The 13,750-nt window shown below is 33.6% G+C and overlaps 2 protein-coding genes across 2 annotated transcripts in view; one reads left to right on the top strand and one right to left on the bottom strand.

Moving 5' to 3' along the window:
• Positions 1 to 13,750, top strand: part of LOC132743315 (importin-9-like) — a 61,219-nt gene that overhangs the window by 12,547 nt on the left and 34,922 nt on the right. The window contains exons 8-17 of the mRNA XM_060731854.1: positions 76 to 134; positions 1,376 to 1,527; positions 1,831 to 1,929; positions 2,456 to 2,559; positions 4,265 to 4,404; positions 4,997 to 5,075; positions 5,663 to 5,891; positions 6,654 to 6,732; positions 7,266 to 7,414; positions 8,714 to 8,839. Coding sequence (XP_060587837.1) covers positions 76 to 134; positions 1,376 to 1,527; positions 1,831 to 1,929; positions 2,456 to 2,559; positions 4,265 to 4,404; positions 4,997 to 5,075; positions 5,663 to 5,891; positions 6,654 to 6,732; positions 7,266 to 7,414; positions 8,714 to 8,839 — 1,216 coding nt within the window. The remainder of the gene's footprint in view (positions 1 to 75; positions 135 to 1,375; positions 1,528 to 1,830; positions 1,930 to 2,455; positions 2,560 to 4,264; positions 4,405 to 4,996; positions 5,076 to 5,662; positions 5,892 to 6,653; positions 6,733 to 7,265; positions 7,415 to 8,713; positions 8,840 to 13,750) is intronic.
• Positions 10,067 to 13,352, bottom strand: LOC132743341 (DNA ligase 1-like). Its single transcript, XM_060731866.1, has one exon. It carries the CDS (start codon positions 13,339 to 13,341, stop codon positions 11,992 to 11,994), a length of 1,350 nt encoding a protein of 449 aa, XP_060587849.1. The 5' UTR covers positions 13,342 to 13,352; the 3' UTR covers positions 10,067 to 11,991.

The raw sequence follows: 13,750 nt of genomic DNA, 5'->3' as shown, positions 1-13,750 counted from the left end.
TTGACTGAAGTTGTATTTTCTTGTAATTTTGTAGTATTTAATTTATTAACAAGAACTCCTTAACAAATGTTAAAGTTATGTCCGGACAGTTGTGAACAATACAGAAGATGCAGATGATCCTGTAGATTCTGATGGTATGTCTTTTTATCTAAAATAAAAAATTTCTTGACATTCAGTTTTTCAGACTGCATTGATCTCTACAGAGATGTTGCTATGTCGAAAAAATAAAACACATTCAGGAACACATTTGAATGGGATTTATCCCTTACCATTAGAGCTAGAATAATAATTTATTAAAACGTTATTTTAAAGTTTATATTTTAGAAATTTTGAGAAAAAATGAAAACATAATCTTGATATGTTACTAAAACAAGGAAGTACTTAAATTTGTCAATTTGACAAATATAGATGATTTTAATTTTTGTTCAAAATTATAAATGTTTGTTATTTAAAAGTCTTTAACTAGGTAATTACTGGTAAGTTATCATGACATGCTGGTAAGGTTTCACGACTGCCAAGATATGACCAAAAATGTGTTTTAATCGGCTTTACAACCAACCAAACAAATCTAACTTGGTAAACTGGACTCTTATCTATATGAGGACATTAGATCAATATTAAAAGGAATGAAGGAAAAAATCCAGAGTAATAATTTTTTTGTTCATTTAACATTATAAAATTTTATTTATTTGTAGAAGACTTTGAAGGTATTGCATTATTATGTTTGCTTTGCAAAAATTAAAGTTTTGAATTTCTATTTATTGTCATTATCTTTTAATTTCAACTTTATATTATTTTCTGAGTTTCACTACCAATTTTGTGTAATGAACTTGTCCTGTTTTGAATTTGGAACAGTCCATTATGAATGTAAGGGATATATAGAAAATGAACAAATATTTATAAGATTTTTATTAAGTATCTATTGTTAAATATTTTAGACTAAACATTTGGTATTTCATGAAATGATTAAAGCAGCCTTCAGCTTTTATTTCTTGGTGGAAAAACAATTCTGTGTTGTTTCAAACCAAGTATTTCAGTAATTTTATCTTGGAAAAGTGCATCATATCACTTCTTCAAAACAGCGTCCCTAGAGCTATTTATAGTGATGTTTGGTCTAAAAATAGAATAACTTGTCTTTTTTGTCAAGTCTGACTGTGGACACTTTTGTACGTAAAATTCTGTAAGCCGTAGCATTCATATATTTGTTTTCATTACGAACAAATTTTTCTTGATATAGATTGTCAGTGTATAAATATTTCCTCCAGCTTGAAATGTCTAAAATAAAATAATAAAGTTGCCATTTAACATAATTATACATTGTGAGATAAATTATAGATTTGTAGTTATATTGATTTAAGTTTGCATATCGTTACAGGTGGCGTCCTCGGCTTCGAGAATCTCGTGTATGGAGTGTTTGAGTTTATACATGCACTTCTGGACAGCTCGAAGTTTCGTGATCTTGTGAAAAAATCAATCAATGATATTCTCTACTATGTGATAACATATATGCAAATCACAGAAGATCAGGTACTTGTTGATTTAAGGTTTTTTTCCCCTCATACAAGCACAATAATAAGCTTCATTGTTCTCCATTTCAGTTTTATTTTTTGAAAAGTTTGCAGTTTATTACTAAACAACTGATACAGACAAAGTGACTTTTGGGGCCAAATTTGGGCCCCATTATTCCACCTAAAAGTATATATTTTTTCCCTGTTATTGAACAATTTTCCCCTCACGAAATTGTAGAGCATTTTATTCTGTGAAATGTATTGTAAAATAGTATATGTCTGCTATGTATAAAGTTCTTAATGTTATTTTCATGTCTGACAGGGGCGTCTATGGATGACAAATCCAGATCAGTTTGTAGAAGATGAGGATGATGACACTTTCTCCTACTCTGTTAGAATCTCAGCACAAGATTTACTCATGGTAAGACTATACATGGTTGATTAAATGCTTGATTTTTATAGAAACAAAGCCTAGCTAGTAGTGAAAGGTTCGACTTCCTCCATGCATTATTTCAGGCACCAAGCAAAAAAAATAAACAAGAAATGAAGTTGAAATTGTTTATCACATTTACAATGCATTTAAGGCTAAACTTTGGTTTTACTTTATAAAATTTAAAAAAATAAATATATTTGTTGTGTCTTTTGATATATATATATTTTTTTTTTAAATTTTATACTTGAGAATCATTGAAAACTTAAATAATTAGATTGTTTCATAAAGAAAATAATGTTTTGTATGTTTTTACTTGTGTTGATTTCTCAATAAAAAGGGTAGGAGATAATATTTTAATGTTTACACAGTGTAGAAATAATGTGAGAAACAGAATATTTATTACAAACTCATCAGTGTGTTACTGATCATTAAATGATGATATTGCATTTACTGTTGTGAAATATTTCAATATATGATCACATAGTGACAAACATTATGTTGGATGTACTTTTAGTTGATAGGTCAGGAGTTTGAAGACGAGAGTGCACTGGGTTTGTGTCAAGCTATCACCAAACATTTACAAGAAGCTGAAGCCCAGAAATCTGTAACGGATAATTGGTAAGACTTTTTGATTATAAACAGTTTTCTAATCACATGACATCCTCTGCAGAGCAATCTGTTGTAGAAGACAAATATTTTATTTACAGTCTACTCCACTTATAACGAGATCGGTTTTAGCGAGATATCGGTTACAACGTACATATATTCGCTGTCCCGTGTGTATTTTTTTTTCAGAATTTTAACGAGGTCACTTCATTGGCACTTCGTCTGCATCAGTTTGACAACTTGAGAAAAACAATGGTGACCAAAAACAAAGGTCAATTAACATTTATTTAAGGAAAAAAATTTTGAGCAATTAGCGATCCAATGTGTCAGCCTTGTTTTGTCAACGCTCCGGGCTAAATTGTCCTTAAGGTGACGAAAAGTCATAACAAAACAAATTTATTGAGTGATAAGCACAAAGGAAGCGGCTAATTTCTTGCAGTGTTATTCGGTGTTCGTGAGAAATACACTGCGTGACTTTTGAAAACGAAATTTAAAATGTACATATTTATGAAAAATCACACGCGGTTGGACGTAGTATGTGTTTTCATATGTTTTGTTTAAATTCTATGATAGCTAAATATATTAATATACATGTATATTTAAATAAAACAAAAACTTCTGAGTGCAAAGAGTTATGTCCCATTGCGTGCTCTTTAAAAAGGATGTACGCGAAAGTGAAAGTAAAAATAAGTGATTTTTCAATTTGTTCCCGGTTATAACGAGGAATCATGCGAAGTCCCGACGATCTCGTTGTATCCGGATTTAAGGGAATTATTGCTCCATGGAGGTTGAATTTATTGTAAAGTTGTACTTTTGGAAGATTTGAAACTATTGTTGTGAAGAGGTTGTTGTTCTACAGAAGGTCATTTTGTGCAGGGGTTGCACTGTATTTACGTAAAAGACTTCGATAGTTTAGTTGACAGCAATATATCTAAATTGTTCGTGTGAAAGTTGGTTGCTACTTGTGTATGGAAAATTGGTTCATACTGGGCCATCCTTAAAAAAATGTTTGTTTGCAGTAACCCGACCCAGAATTTTCAAGGTGGGTAGGTAGGTCGATTTTTTTTTTTTTATTGAACTGTACTCCCAAATAAACATGGAATTTCAAAATGCTGGACAATATATGCTTTGATAATCTGGTAACAATTAATAAATTGATAACTGAATTCTAATTTAATAAGACCTAAATTTAATTTCTTCTATTAACCTTTAAAAGAACGAAAACAAAGCACAAGGCATAATTTTTTGATTCAAAAATTTTTTTTTTTTATCCAGACCATGAAAAAAAATTTTGAGTAGGGGCAAATTTTGTGAGTCGGTAGCATTACTGCAAACAAACATTTTTTTAAGGATGGCCCTGGTACAAAGTCCAGGCCAATTTGTAAGTAATTTATTGCCTGTCTGTATTTAAGTAGAATACTACTGAACTGGACTTCTAAATAAAAAATGACCAAAACAAACATTTGTCTTATTAGCTGCAAAGTGAATCGCCTGAATTGAAATAGCAAGTCACTACACAGATGTTTGTTCATACCTGAAGTAATGGAAAGTTTGGAAGGTGTTTAGGGTATATTTATTATTATCCAATCACTGTCATCAGTAATAGCTAGAAGGGTCAACATAGGAAAAAATGAAAGCCTAGGATAGTAGCATTTTGTTAAACACGATGGTATTGTCAAAATCTTGTATTTTATTATGATTTTCTTGGTTATTTCAGGTGGAAGATACACGAGTCCTGTATGTTTGCTCTTGGAACTGTACGAAGCCTGGTGATAGACACAGTGAAGTCGGGGAGAGTGCAATTCGATATTTCTGCGTTCTTAGAAAATGTTGTTCTTACAGATTTAAATTTATCAGGTATGTGAATGAATAATACAAGTTATATTTCATTCCATTAAATTTTAAAGCCATGCTGTTGTGATGTGTGTCTGATTACTTAAAAAATTGTCTTGCCAAAATAAGTCTGCCTGCTTAGGTCAATAGGGAAGGAATTGGATTTATAATCCAGGGGTCACTGATTATTTTTAGGCAAGGCTAAATTTCTTTGTGATAATTGATCTTGGACATTGAGTCTAATGGTCATTTGTCCCTCACTGCTGATTCAGAAGTCATGTGGGATAAGTAGTCAGTCACTGAAGTAGAAATTGGTAGGTACGTGTAAGATATTGAGGAAAGCCGGTTAGGTGGACTGACTGGTTAGATATTACCCCAAATTTGTTAATATCACCAGATAAACAAATGTGCTGTAGTTCTGGACCTCCATAACTTTTGTCTTTCTTTAGTGTATAAATTTTGGCCTTCTAGAAACTGTGTCCTGTACTTAAGTGTCAGAAATTTTGACCTCTAAAAATAAAGCAATTTTGTCTTACTTTAGAATAAAAAAAATCGGAAATTTATGATGATTAAGTGTCAAATAAGTTTGTTAGGAAATGTTGTATGTTTTTTTCAGTATCACCATTCCTGATAGGAAGGTGTCTATGGACAGCAAGTAGATACTGTGAGGGTATGAATACAGAACTTCTTCAGAGGTACGTCACTCAGTCCAAATTCTTGATTAACAGTTGAGCGAAGAGGAAATGAAATTTACAGTCTGTAAAAGATGAAGAAGTTTAAGGAAAATGTGGACAATAGATTTAGCTATAAAATAAAGATAGCTTAAAGATGTTTAAAATGCTTGGAATTCAGCAAATAAAATTCTAGCTTATCAGACTGGATCTTACATTGTTTATGCGAGTGCTGGAAAATTGAAAACTATCATTTTACACTTAAATGTAATTCTCCTGCTTTAATGAATATGCCATATGTTTACAGATGACATCATTTCAATGATATGAATGAAATTGTAAATTCCTTTGGAAAAAAATCATTTTGTTGTTTCTCTTTTCAAACTATAATTAATATGAAAAACGCAAGAATAATATTGAAACACTGACTGTTTTCATAGCATGTCCAATTCTTATATATTATCTGTCAAGTGCAATTTGGATCTTTGCAACAGTAATTTCCAACTTTTTGTTGAGTACATCTTTTTGCTGTTTTCGTACTTCCTTTTAAAAAGTTGTTATTTAAACCAAAATTTATTTAAAGTTTTTATGCATTGATTTTTTTGTTTCAGATGTTTGCAGGCAACAGTTGGAGGTATTCACCCGACACAACCTCCTGTGATCCGAATCTCTGCCATCAGGGCAGTTTACGGTTACTGTGACTTCCTGAAAACCTCGGAAAATACTCAACTTCTAGTACCGTTCTTGCCAAACATCACAGAGGGACTTGTTAACGTTGCGACACAATTTTCCTCGGATGTTTTGTCACTGTGTTTAGAAACATTGTCAATAGTTCTATCTGTAAGTTGGATTATGTTTTAATATTTGTAAACCTTATTAACCACTATATAGCGATTAACTTTGCTGAAATTTTTCAATTGACTTGTCTTGCTTACAATATGAATTGTCCATTGTTAATTAATAAGGGATTTCACAATATAAATAATGGCAATATTTCAGCAACAATGAGTCGAGAGTTCTGTCAGACTTTACAGGTATGAAGTCTTAACTGACTTCAATGGTGATATAAGCAAGTCACTGCAGCTGCTAACATTAAGAGGCCTAGATTGACTTATCACGTCATGTATATATACCACCCTGATTGAATATTACAAAATATAGAAGATATGGAAAACCCTGATTGAATATTACAAAATATAGAAGATATGGAATATGACACTGGTTCAGTATTACAATGTATGGTTTATATAATATCTTATTAACCTTGATTCTGCCATCGGCTACCCGTGAAATAAGAGCAGACCATCTGATTGTTGTCTGTGCAATTAGCTTTTCAGTCAGTACATGACCTGATATTGAAATTACCTGCAAAAATAGTGAATGGTTTCGTCCAGGTTGAAAGACGGACAAGTTTAGCATGATAAGGGTTAATAACATGCCACCATTTATTTCTTCTTGGATTTGAGCAACACATTTACCATAATATATAAATCATTATAAAGTGTATTTAGATGTGATACCTATGATGAAATATACTAAGGATATAATTATATAATAGATTTAACATTCTGGATTGTAACAATAGATATTGAAATATTACAGGTCGATAAAGCATTCACTGCATCATGTGAGTCAAAAGTCACACCTCTGACAATAGCTGTGTTCTTAAAATATTCCAGTGGTAAGTTTTTTAAAATATTCTAGTGGTGACCTTGTGATAAATTCTAATAATGTTGGTAAAATAATAGTGGTAAAACATTCAAGTGGTAAGTTCTTAACATATTCTAGTGGTAAGTTTTAAATATATTTTAGTGTTAAGTTCTTAAAATATTATAGTGGTAAGGATTCAAGAATAACCATGAAAAAAATGATTGGTTATAAAAGGTCTATCGGCGGGTATCATGAAGATACATGTAATTGAAAAAGATGGAATGGTGAATAATGAAAGTGCATTTAGAAGGCATGAAAGAGGAAACACCCACAAGGAAAAGGCATGCTACTGACTGTGATAAAGTGTCAGAAGTGATAGAAATCTTTGTTAAATTGACATGAAACTTGGTGTTTGGGCATGAAACTTGATGTTTGCAGGAAATTTATCTCAGAACTTGACCTTGAAAATGGTTGAACCCTGTAAATGGTTTTGTGAAGATGAAAAAGACAATAAATCTGAGTAAGATAACCAATGTGGTAAGAGTTAAGTTGATATTTTTTCAGATCCTGTAGTAACTAGTATAGTTCAGGAGATCTTCAAGGAACTGGCATTGAATGACAGTTGTATGGGTCCGTTACAACATAGATTGTTACCTACCATTGTCAGTATACTGCAGGCTAGTCCAGATAAAGTTGCCGTTGGTTTGCCTTCTGTAAGTGTTACATGTTTTCATGCTCCCTGAAAAATTACGTCCCAAATTCTTGTCTGGAACATAACTTTGTTATTTGAAGTCTCATTTTAAAACTATTTCACAGAAATGATCACCATTTTGAGACGATGTGTCGCGCGCAACAGTTAGGTCGCTACCTTGAAGGTCAAGGTCACAGCATGACCTTGCAGCAAAATCATGTCTGGCCCATAACTTCGTTATTTGAAATTGGATTTTAAAACTATTTCACAGAAATGATCACCATATTGAGACGATGTGTCGCGCGCAACATTTGGGTCGCTACCTTGAAGGTCAAGGTGACAGCATGACCTTGCAGCAAAATCGTGTCCGGCCTTTAACTTCGTTACTTGAAGTCGGATTTAACAACTATTTCACAGAGATGATCACCATATTTAATCGACGTTTCGCATACAACATTTGGGTTGTTACCTTGAAGGTCAAGGTCACAGCATGACCTTTTAGCAAAATTGTGTCCAGCCCATAACCATGTTAATTGAAGTCGGATTTTACAACTATTTCACAGAAATGATCACCATATTGAGACAATGTGTCGCGCGCAACATTTTGGTTGTTTTTACACTTTGTGACATAACTCTGACACTACAAGAGGTATACCTTCCTGTGTCCAAAACCTTTTCGGGGAGCATCACCCGGTTCAACCGGCTCTTGTCTTTATTGTTACTGTAGAAACTGGCTATTTGTTAAAATCACAATAGATCTGTAAACTTTAAAGGCAGTCAGTCTTCATCTTAAGTATAAATATTTGGTTTAAACATATTTATTTAAGCTCGATTGTGAAACAAGTTCTTGCATTTTATATTAATCACTTTTGAGTCAGCTTCCTGGAACCAACCATTACCGGTGTCATATGAAGAAACATGGTGGTGACCTATTTAGGGTTCGAACCCATGATCCCTGTGTTGAGAGGCAGACATCTTAACCACTAGGTGGTCACCGCTCCCCTCTAGAAATATTTAATAAGTTATTATGAGTTTTTAGTAAGTTTGGTGATGTCTTGGATAAATCATTTCTGAATGCTAATTTTGCCTTTTCAAGCTAAATTTATAAAATGAACCTGATCTCTGTTGAATTTGGAACTCTTTAATTTTAAGTGTAAGGGATTGTAAAATATTAGAGATGAGTTACCAACTGTATAAAGCTTATTTAGACTGCTTGGATGTGTAGACTGGCCTGAACATATACTGGTGACAAGGGCAAGTTTTGATCAGCTGGTTAAGCATTACACAAATGATAAGTTGCTTTTGTTATACTGTTATCTAGGTGGCTCTAGATATGTTAGAGACTATTGTACGAAGTAGTAAAGTGCCAATATCTGATGAACTGATGAGTGCTTTCCCGGCTGCAGCTCACTGTACACTCAATACTGATGATAACTCTACAATGCAGGTAAAATCATTTGAATTGATACTACATTAAAAGCCACATTAAGCCATAAAATTTGATAAAATCTGTTTTCTGTTGAAAGAGCAAACATGTTTTTAATAGTGCTGTAACAATGGATGTAAAACATGTTAGTTGTTCATCTGATGAAAAATGCGCTGAATGTGAAATATTTTGTAACAAAGGTATTAAAATGTAAACAAAGTTGTATTTTTACTTCCATACAAAAAAATAATTACTATACTGTTGCGTCCCGTGCGGATGGCTCTTTAATAACTGCTGTAGACTGTTATATATGTTTTATTACTTAAGGCCGCTTCTCTATGCAATCTGTTCATGTACTTTTGTATAATAAGTCAGCTTTATAACAGCCTTGTGTTATTTTGCTTATGCAATTATAATAATTCACACCACAGACATATGCTGTATCATATATGCATTATTCACATACGCCTACTTTGAATAATGCTTGATAATCAGACACATACAGACAGGATGCGATCACAAACAAATGCTTATTAATAAAGCACTTAAAATTAATAAGCCTATGCAAGACTCATTTGCTGGTACCAATTAAGCAACTTTCAGCTTTTATGCGACTCAAAAAACGGACTGACAGACATCAGACGACACATTTTGGACTCCGCAGTAAATAACTTCATGGAATTATAAGTAAAATAAACAAATAACGTAAGAATGTTCAAGTTTAACTATTTAGATTTATTTATGTAAGCCCTTAACAATCAACCTTGCGCATTTGTAAAATCCGACAACAATAATATGAAATATCTCGAATTTCAATATACGATTGTGCTTACAAAATTAACGTTAAGATATGACTCAGATCGGGGCTGGCGCTTGTGTTATAAACAATAAATAAACTTATGCTCTAATTCGTTACACTCAAACGAGCATAAATCATTTACATTCTTTAATAATACACCTTTGAAATAATAAACAACACAACACAGAGTTTAAAGAGGCTAGAGGGAGTATTTGTAAGCCGTCTCCACTAACCGTTTATTTTCCCAACCAACAAAGACAAAATTCTGGATATAAATCTACATATCAATTTTTGTTAAGACAAAAATCCAAAAAAGCTTACATATGACTTATAGTAATAAATTTACTAAGCAAATTCATCTGTTAAAAAATGCCAAATACTTCGTGTAAAGGTAAAGAAATATAAACTTTCCAATATAACTGAATAAGAGAGTTTTGTAAAAACAGAAGTTTTTGGAAATGTTCGAAAAGTCAGGTTGCTGCGAGCGGGATACCCAACCCTAACTCCAACGTGGGAGGGGGAGGTATTGTTGAAGGATTAATCCAGGCTCAAGACCAGCGGCTCCTTCGAACCTACCTGACGTAAAACCCGAAATTTAGATGTCTAAAATTTTTTGTCATAATGGAAAAAGGAAACAAATTTTGAAAATTATAAATAGACGAAAACACAGATAATTTGTCACTGAAATAAACTCATTTCATGTACATAATTATATGCAAACAGAATAATAATTCACAATGAATCAAAACGGAATTAATTTTGAAAGTCCATTTTTTTTTTTTTTTTTTTTTTTTTTGCGTATAAAGACACACGTTTACTTTGCTCTGAGCTGTACATAATCCTGAAAAAGAAAACAATTGTAAGAAACATTTACATAACTTTCTGTATAATATGAGCGAAAATATTTCAATATTTTCGGAAATTTCACATCTAAACGGCTTGACAAATAAACCTCGAATGCCCGCTTTACTAATTACAAGAAACTCGTGCACTATTGCCGCCAAAAACATAACTTCCGATTACTTCCTTATAAGGAAATACTAAGTTACGGTGTATGATTCCGATAATAAATACATAGTTTTAGATATATTAATACTTAAACTTTAAAATGGAAAATGTTAAACAAAATAGAATTAATTTAACTCTCTTTTAATATAGATACTAATTCACCTAGAAAAATATACGCTAATTACTATTGCAAAACTTTTCCGGCATAGAATATTGACTTAAGTTTTATTTCTGACAATAGTTCTAATGTAAAAATAAAATAATTATTAAATTCTTGTTAAAGCTTCTTTAAGTAAATTTTGTACAGAAAAAATAAAATAAAGTTACTTTTCAATGTAAAATAATATTCTACTCTAATGAATACTGAGGTTCTCAGTTGCGGAGTCCTCGCTGCTAACAAAAATCTGCCTTTTATATACGTATTGCTAACAGTTTGCTAACGGTTTGCTAACAATATTTGAAACTTGTGAGTTTCTAACAAAATGCTAACAAAGAGGCACCGAAAGGGTTGCTAACAGTGCTAACACTGCTAACAGATAAAAAATTACGAGTTAAAATCACACTAAGCGCCATCAATTAAATTGACAGATCTAATATAAAAATAATAAGACTACACAATAACGAGGGATCGGTAAATGTGATGCAAAAATAAACAAACAAATTATTATTTTCGTATGCATAAATTTAACGCTCCCATAGGTAACCTCACTTGATAAATAGAAATAAAAACATGACGTAGTAATTACATGACGTCATCAAATCGTGCATAACCAACATGGCTGACAATAAACACTTCCGGGTTTTAGTAAACAGTAAAATTGCCGATATTAGCGTAAGGGTAAGCTTTCAACATTAATTTACATTGACAATCAATAGTATTTAACATTTTTACAACATATAAACCGTATATAACAGAAAATAAATATGCATAGGTTAACTAGAAGGTAAATAAGGTCGGTGAAATGCGGTGCATCACATTACCCCCCTCTTAACGAGGCAAAGTTCCATCTGCCTCACAAAATATAACAATCATGAATTATAAACAGTTAAGAAAAGCAAACTTGTACTTAATTTTCAAATAGTTAATCAAAATTTACTTATTGACATAATGTTAAAACTGACCTGAGTGTCCCTTTAATTCTTATATAAATAACAGTGTTCCTTTAACTTCTAAATTTTAATTCCACTATAAAAATTAAGTGTCTCTTCAGAAACTACCTGAATGTCACTATGGTTGTATTAAACCTTTCATATATAAATCAATTACTATTAAACAAATACAATCTAGTCCAAGACATACGAAATATACTACAGTTTATTCACTTTTAAATACTTATGTCTATGTCATCGGAATAATTCACTTGGTTTACAATCTAATATAGTCTCTTCCTCTCTCGACCCGCCTATGGCCATCCCTCGAACTTCCACCACTCTTCCTCTGTCGCTCCCGTTCCGCTGGTCTTTCTCGCTTATCATCTTTCTTCACATCTCTCTCTCGTCTCTCATGTTCCGCTGGTCTATCTCGCTTCTCGTCTTTCTTGACTTCTCTCTCTCGTCTCTCATGTTCCGCTGGTCTATCTCGCTTCTCGTCTTTCTTGACTTCTCTATCTCTCTCTTTTCTCTCATGCGCTTTTGCTGGTCCTGATTCACCTCTCACTTCTCGTACTTCCGGTCTCTTATTCTCTTTACTTCTATCTTCATTCTTTCCCTTTCTTTCTCTAAGTTCACTTCTCAGCTCCTTTACTTCTTTCTTCAGGTCATCCACTGATTTCTGTAAAGATTTTATCAAACCCGCGTTAGCTATCACTTGTTCTCCCACAATACTTCCGGTTTTTCTGATCATTTCTGACAGTATATTTGTAAATCTCATTTCTCGTTTACTGTTATCTTCTTCGTCCGATGAGGATGTTTCATCAGACGATGATGACGACTCTGACTCTGACTCTCTATACCTTTTCAGACTTTGTCTAACTCGCTTTCTTGCTCTACTATCTCCGTCCGCCTTTCTCTTCGTTTCTCTCTCTCCTCCCCGTTCTACCTCTTCTTCTTCCGTAATAATCTCCGCTTCCATGACTCTACTCTGTGTCTGTAAACTTACTTCTTTCTCCACTACATTTCTTCCATCCTCCTTCGCCATCTCTTTAACAAGTATCTCAGTCGCTTCATCCACTTCTTCCCTTGCCTGTTCCTCCACACCAACTGCACCACCCAAACTATCGTGACTATCTGCGCCTTTCTCTTCTCCCTCTTCTTCTGTGTTTTCCCCCTGTGAAACTTCCATCTTGTCATTCTCCTGCTTATCTTCTTCTTTGCCTCCTCTTTTGTTGATAGTTAAGTCTAACGCCATTGCCCCTATCTCCAACCCGTCACTCCTACTCTCCGTTACACTTGCGCACCTTACGATCCTTCTATTCTCATCTGTCCGTACGACTCTCAAATCTAACGCGCCACTAGTAATATCCAAACCATTCACTTCCTCCAACTCTGTTAACTTCTTCGAACTGGCCTTCACTTCTGCCGCCCTTCTCAAGTCAATTGGTCCATCTATATCAACTCCTTTCTCTACTTCCATCATTCTTCCACTGCTATTATCTTCTTCCTTTTCTTCCATCTCTTCTGTTCTTTTTTCACTTGTTCCACCCTCCTCAGCTAATGCTGCTCCTTCGCTCTCTTCACAATCTTCCTCTACCACGTTCTCGATATACTTGGATGCCATGTATATTTCCGGTAATTATACCCCCACCAAAAAATGTGGGGGGGGCTATAATGGATTCGCTTTGTCGCGTCGGTCGGTCCGTCCGTCGGTCCGTCTCCATTTTCGTGTCCGCTCTGTAAGTCCTACACTACTTGAAAGATTTTCTTCAAACTTGGCTCAAATGTTCACCTCAACAAAGGGATGTGCAGAACCCATATTGCCCATGTGTCAGTTCAAGGTCAAGGTCACAATTGAAGGTCAAATATCAAACACTATCAAATGTGTCCGCTCTGTAAGTCCTACACTACTTGAAAGATTTTCTTCAAACTTGGCTCAAATGTTCACCTCAACCAGGGGATGTGCAGAACCCATGTCGCCCATGTGTCAGCTCAAGGTCAAGGTCACAATTGAAGGTCAAATATCAAACAAT

The sequence above is a fragment of the Ruditapes philippinarum genome, unplaced genomic scaffold (assembly GCF_026571515.1).
Source record: "Ruditapes philippinarum isolate M1 unplaced genomic scaffold, ASM2657151v2 ctg2717_1_1_1_1, whole genome shotgun sequence".
NCBI classification, from domain to species: Eukaryota; Metazoa; Mollusca; class Bivalvia; order Venerida; family Veneridae; genus Ruditapes; species Ruditapes philippinarum.
The sequence above is the reverse complement of the archived record's forward strand: the minus strand, read 5'-3'. Positions and strand labels throughout refer to the sequence as shown.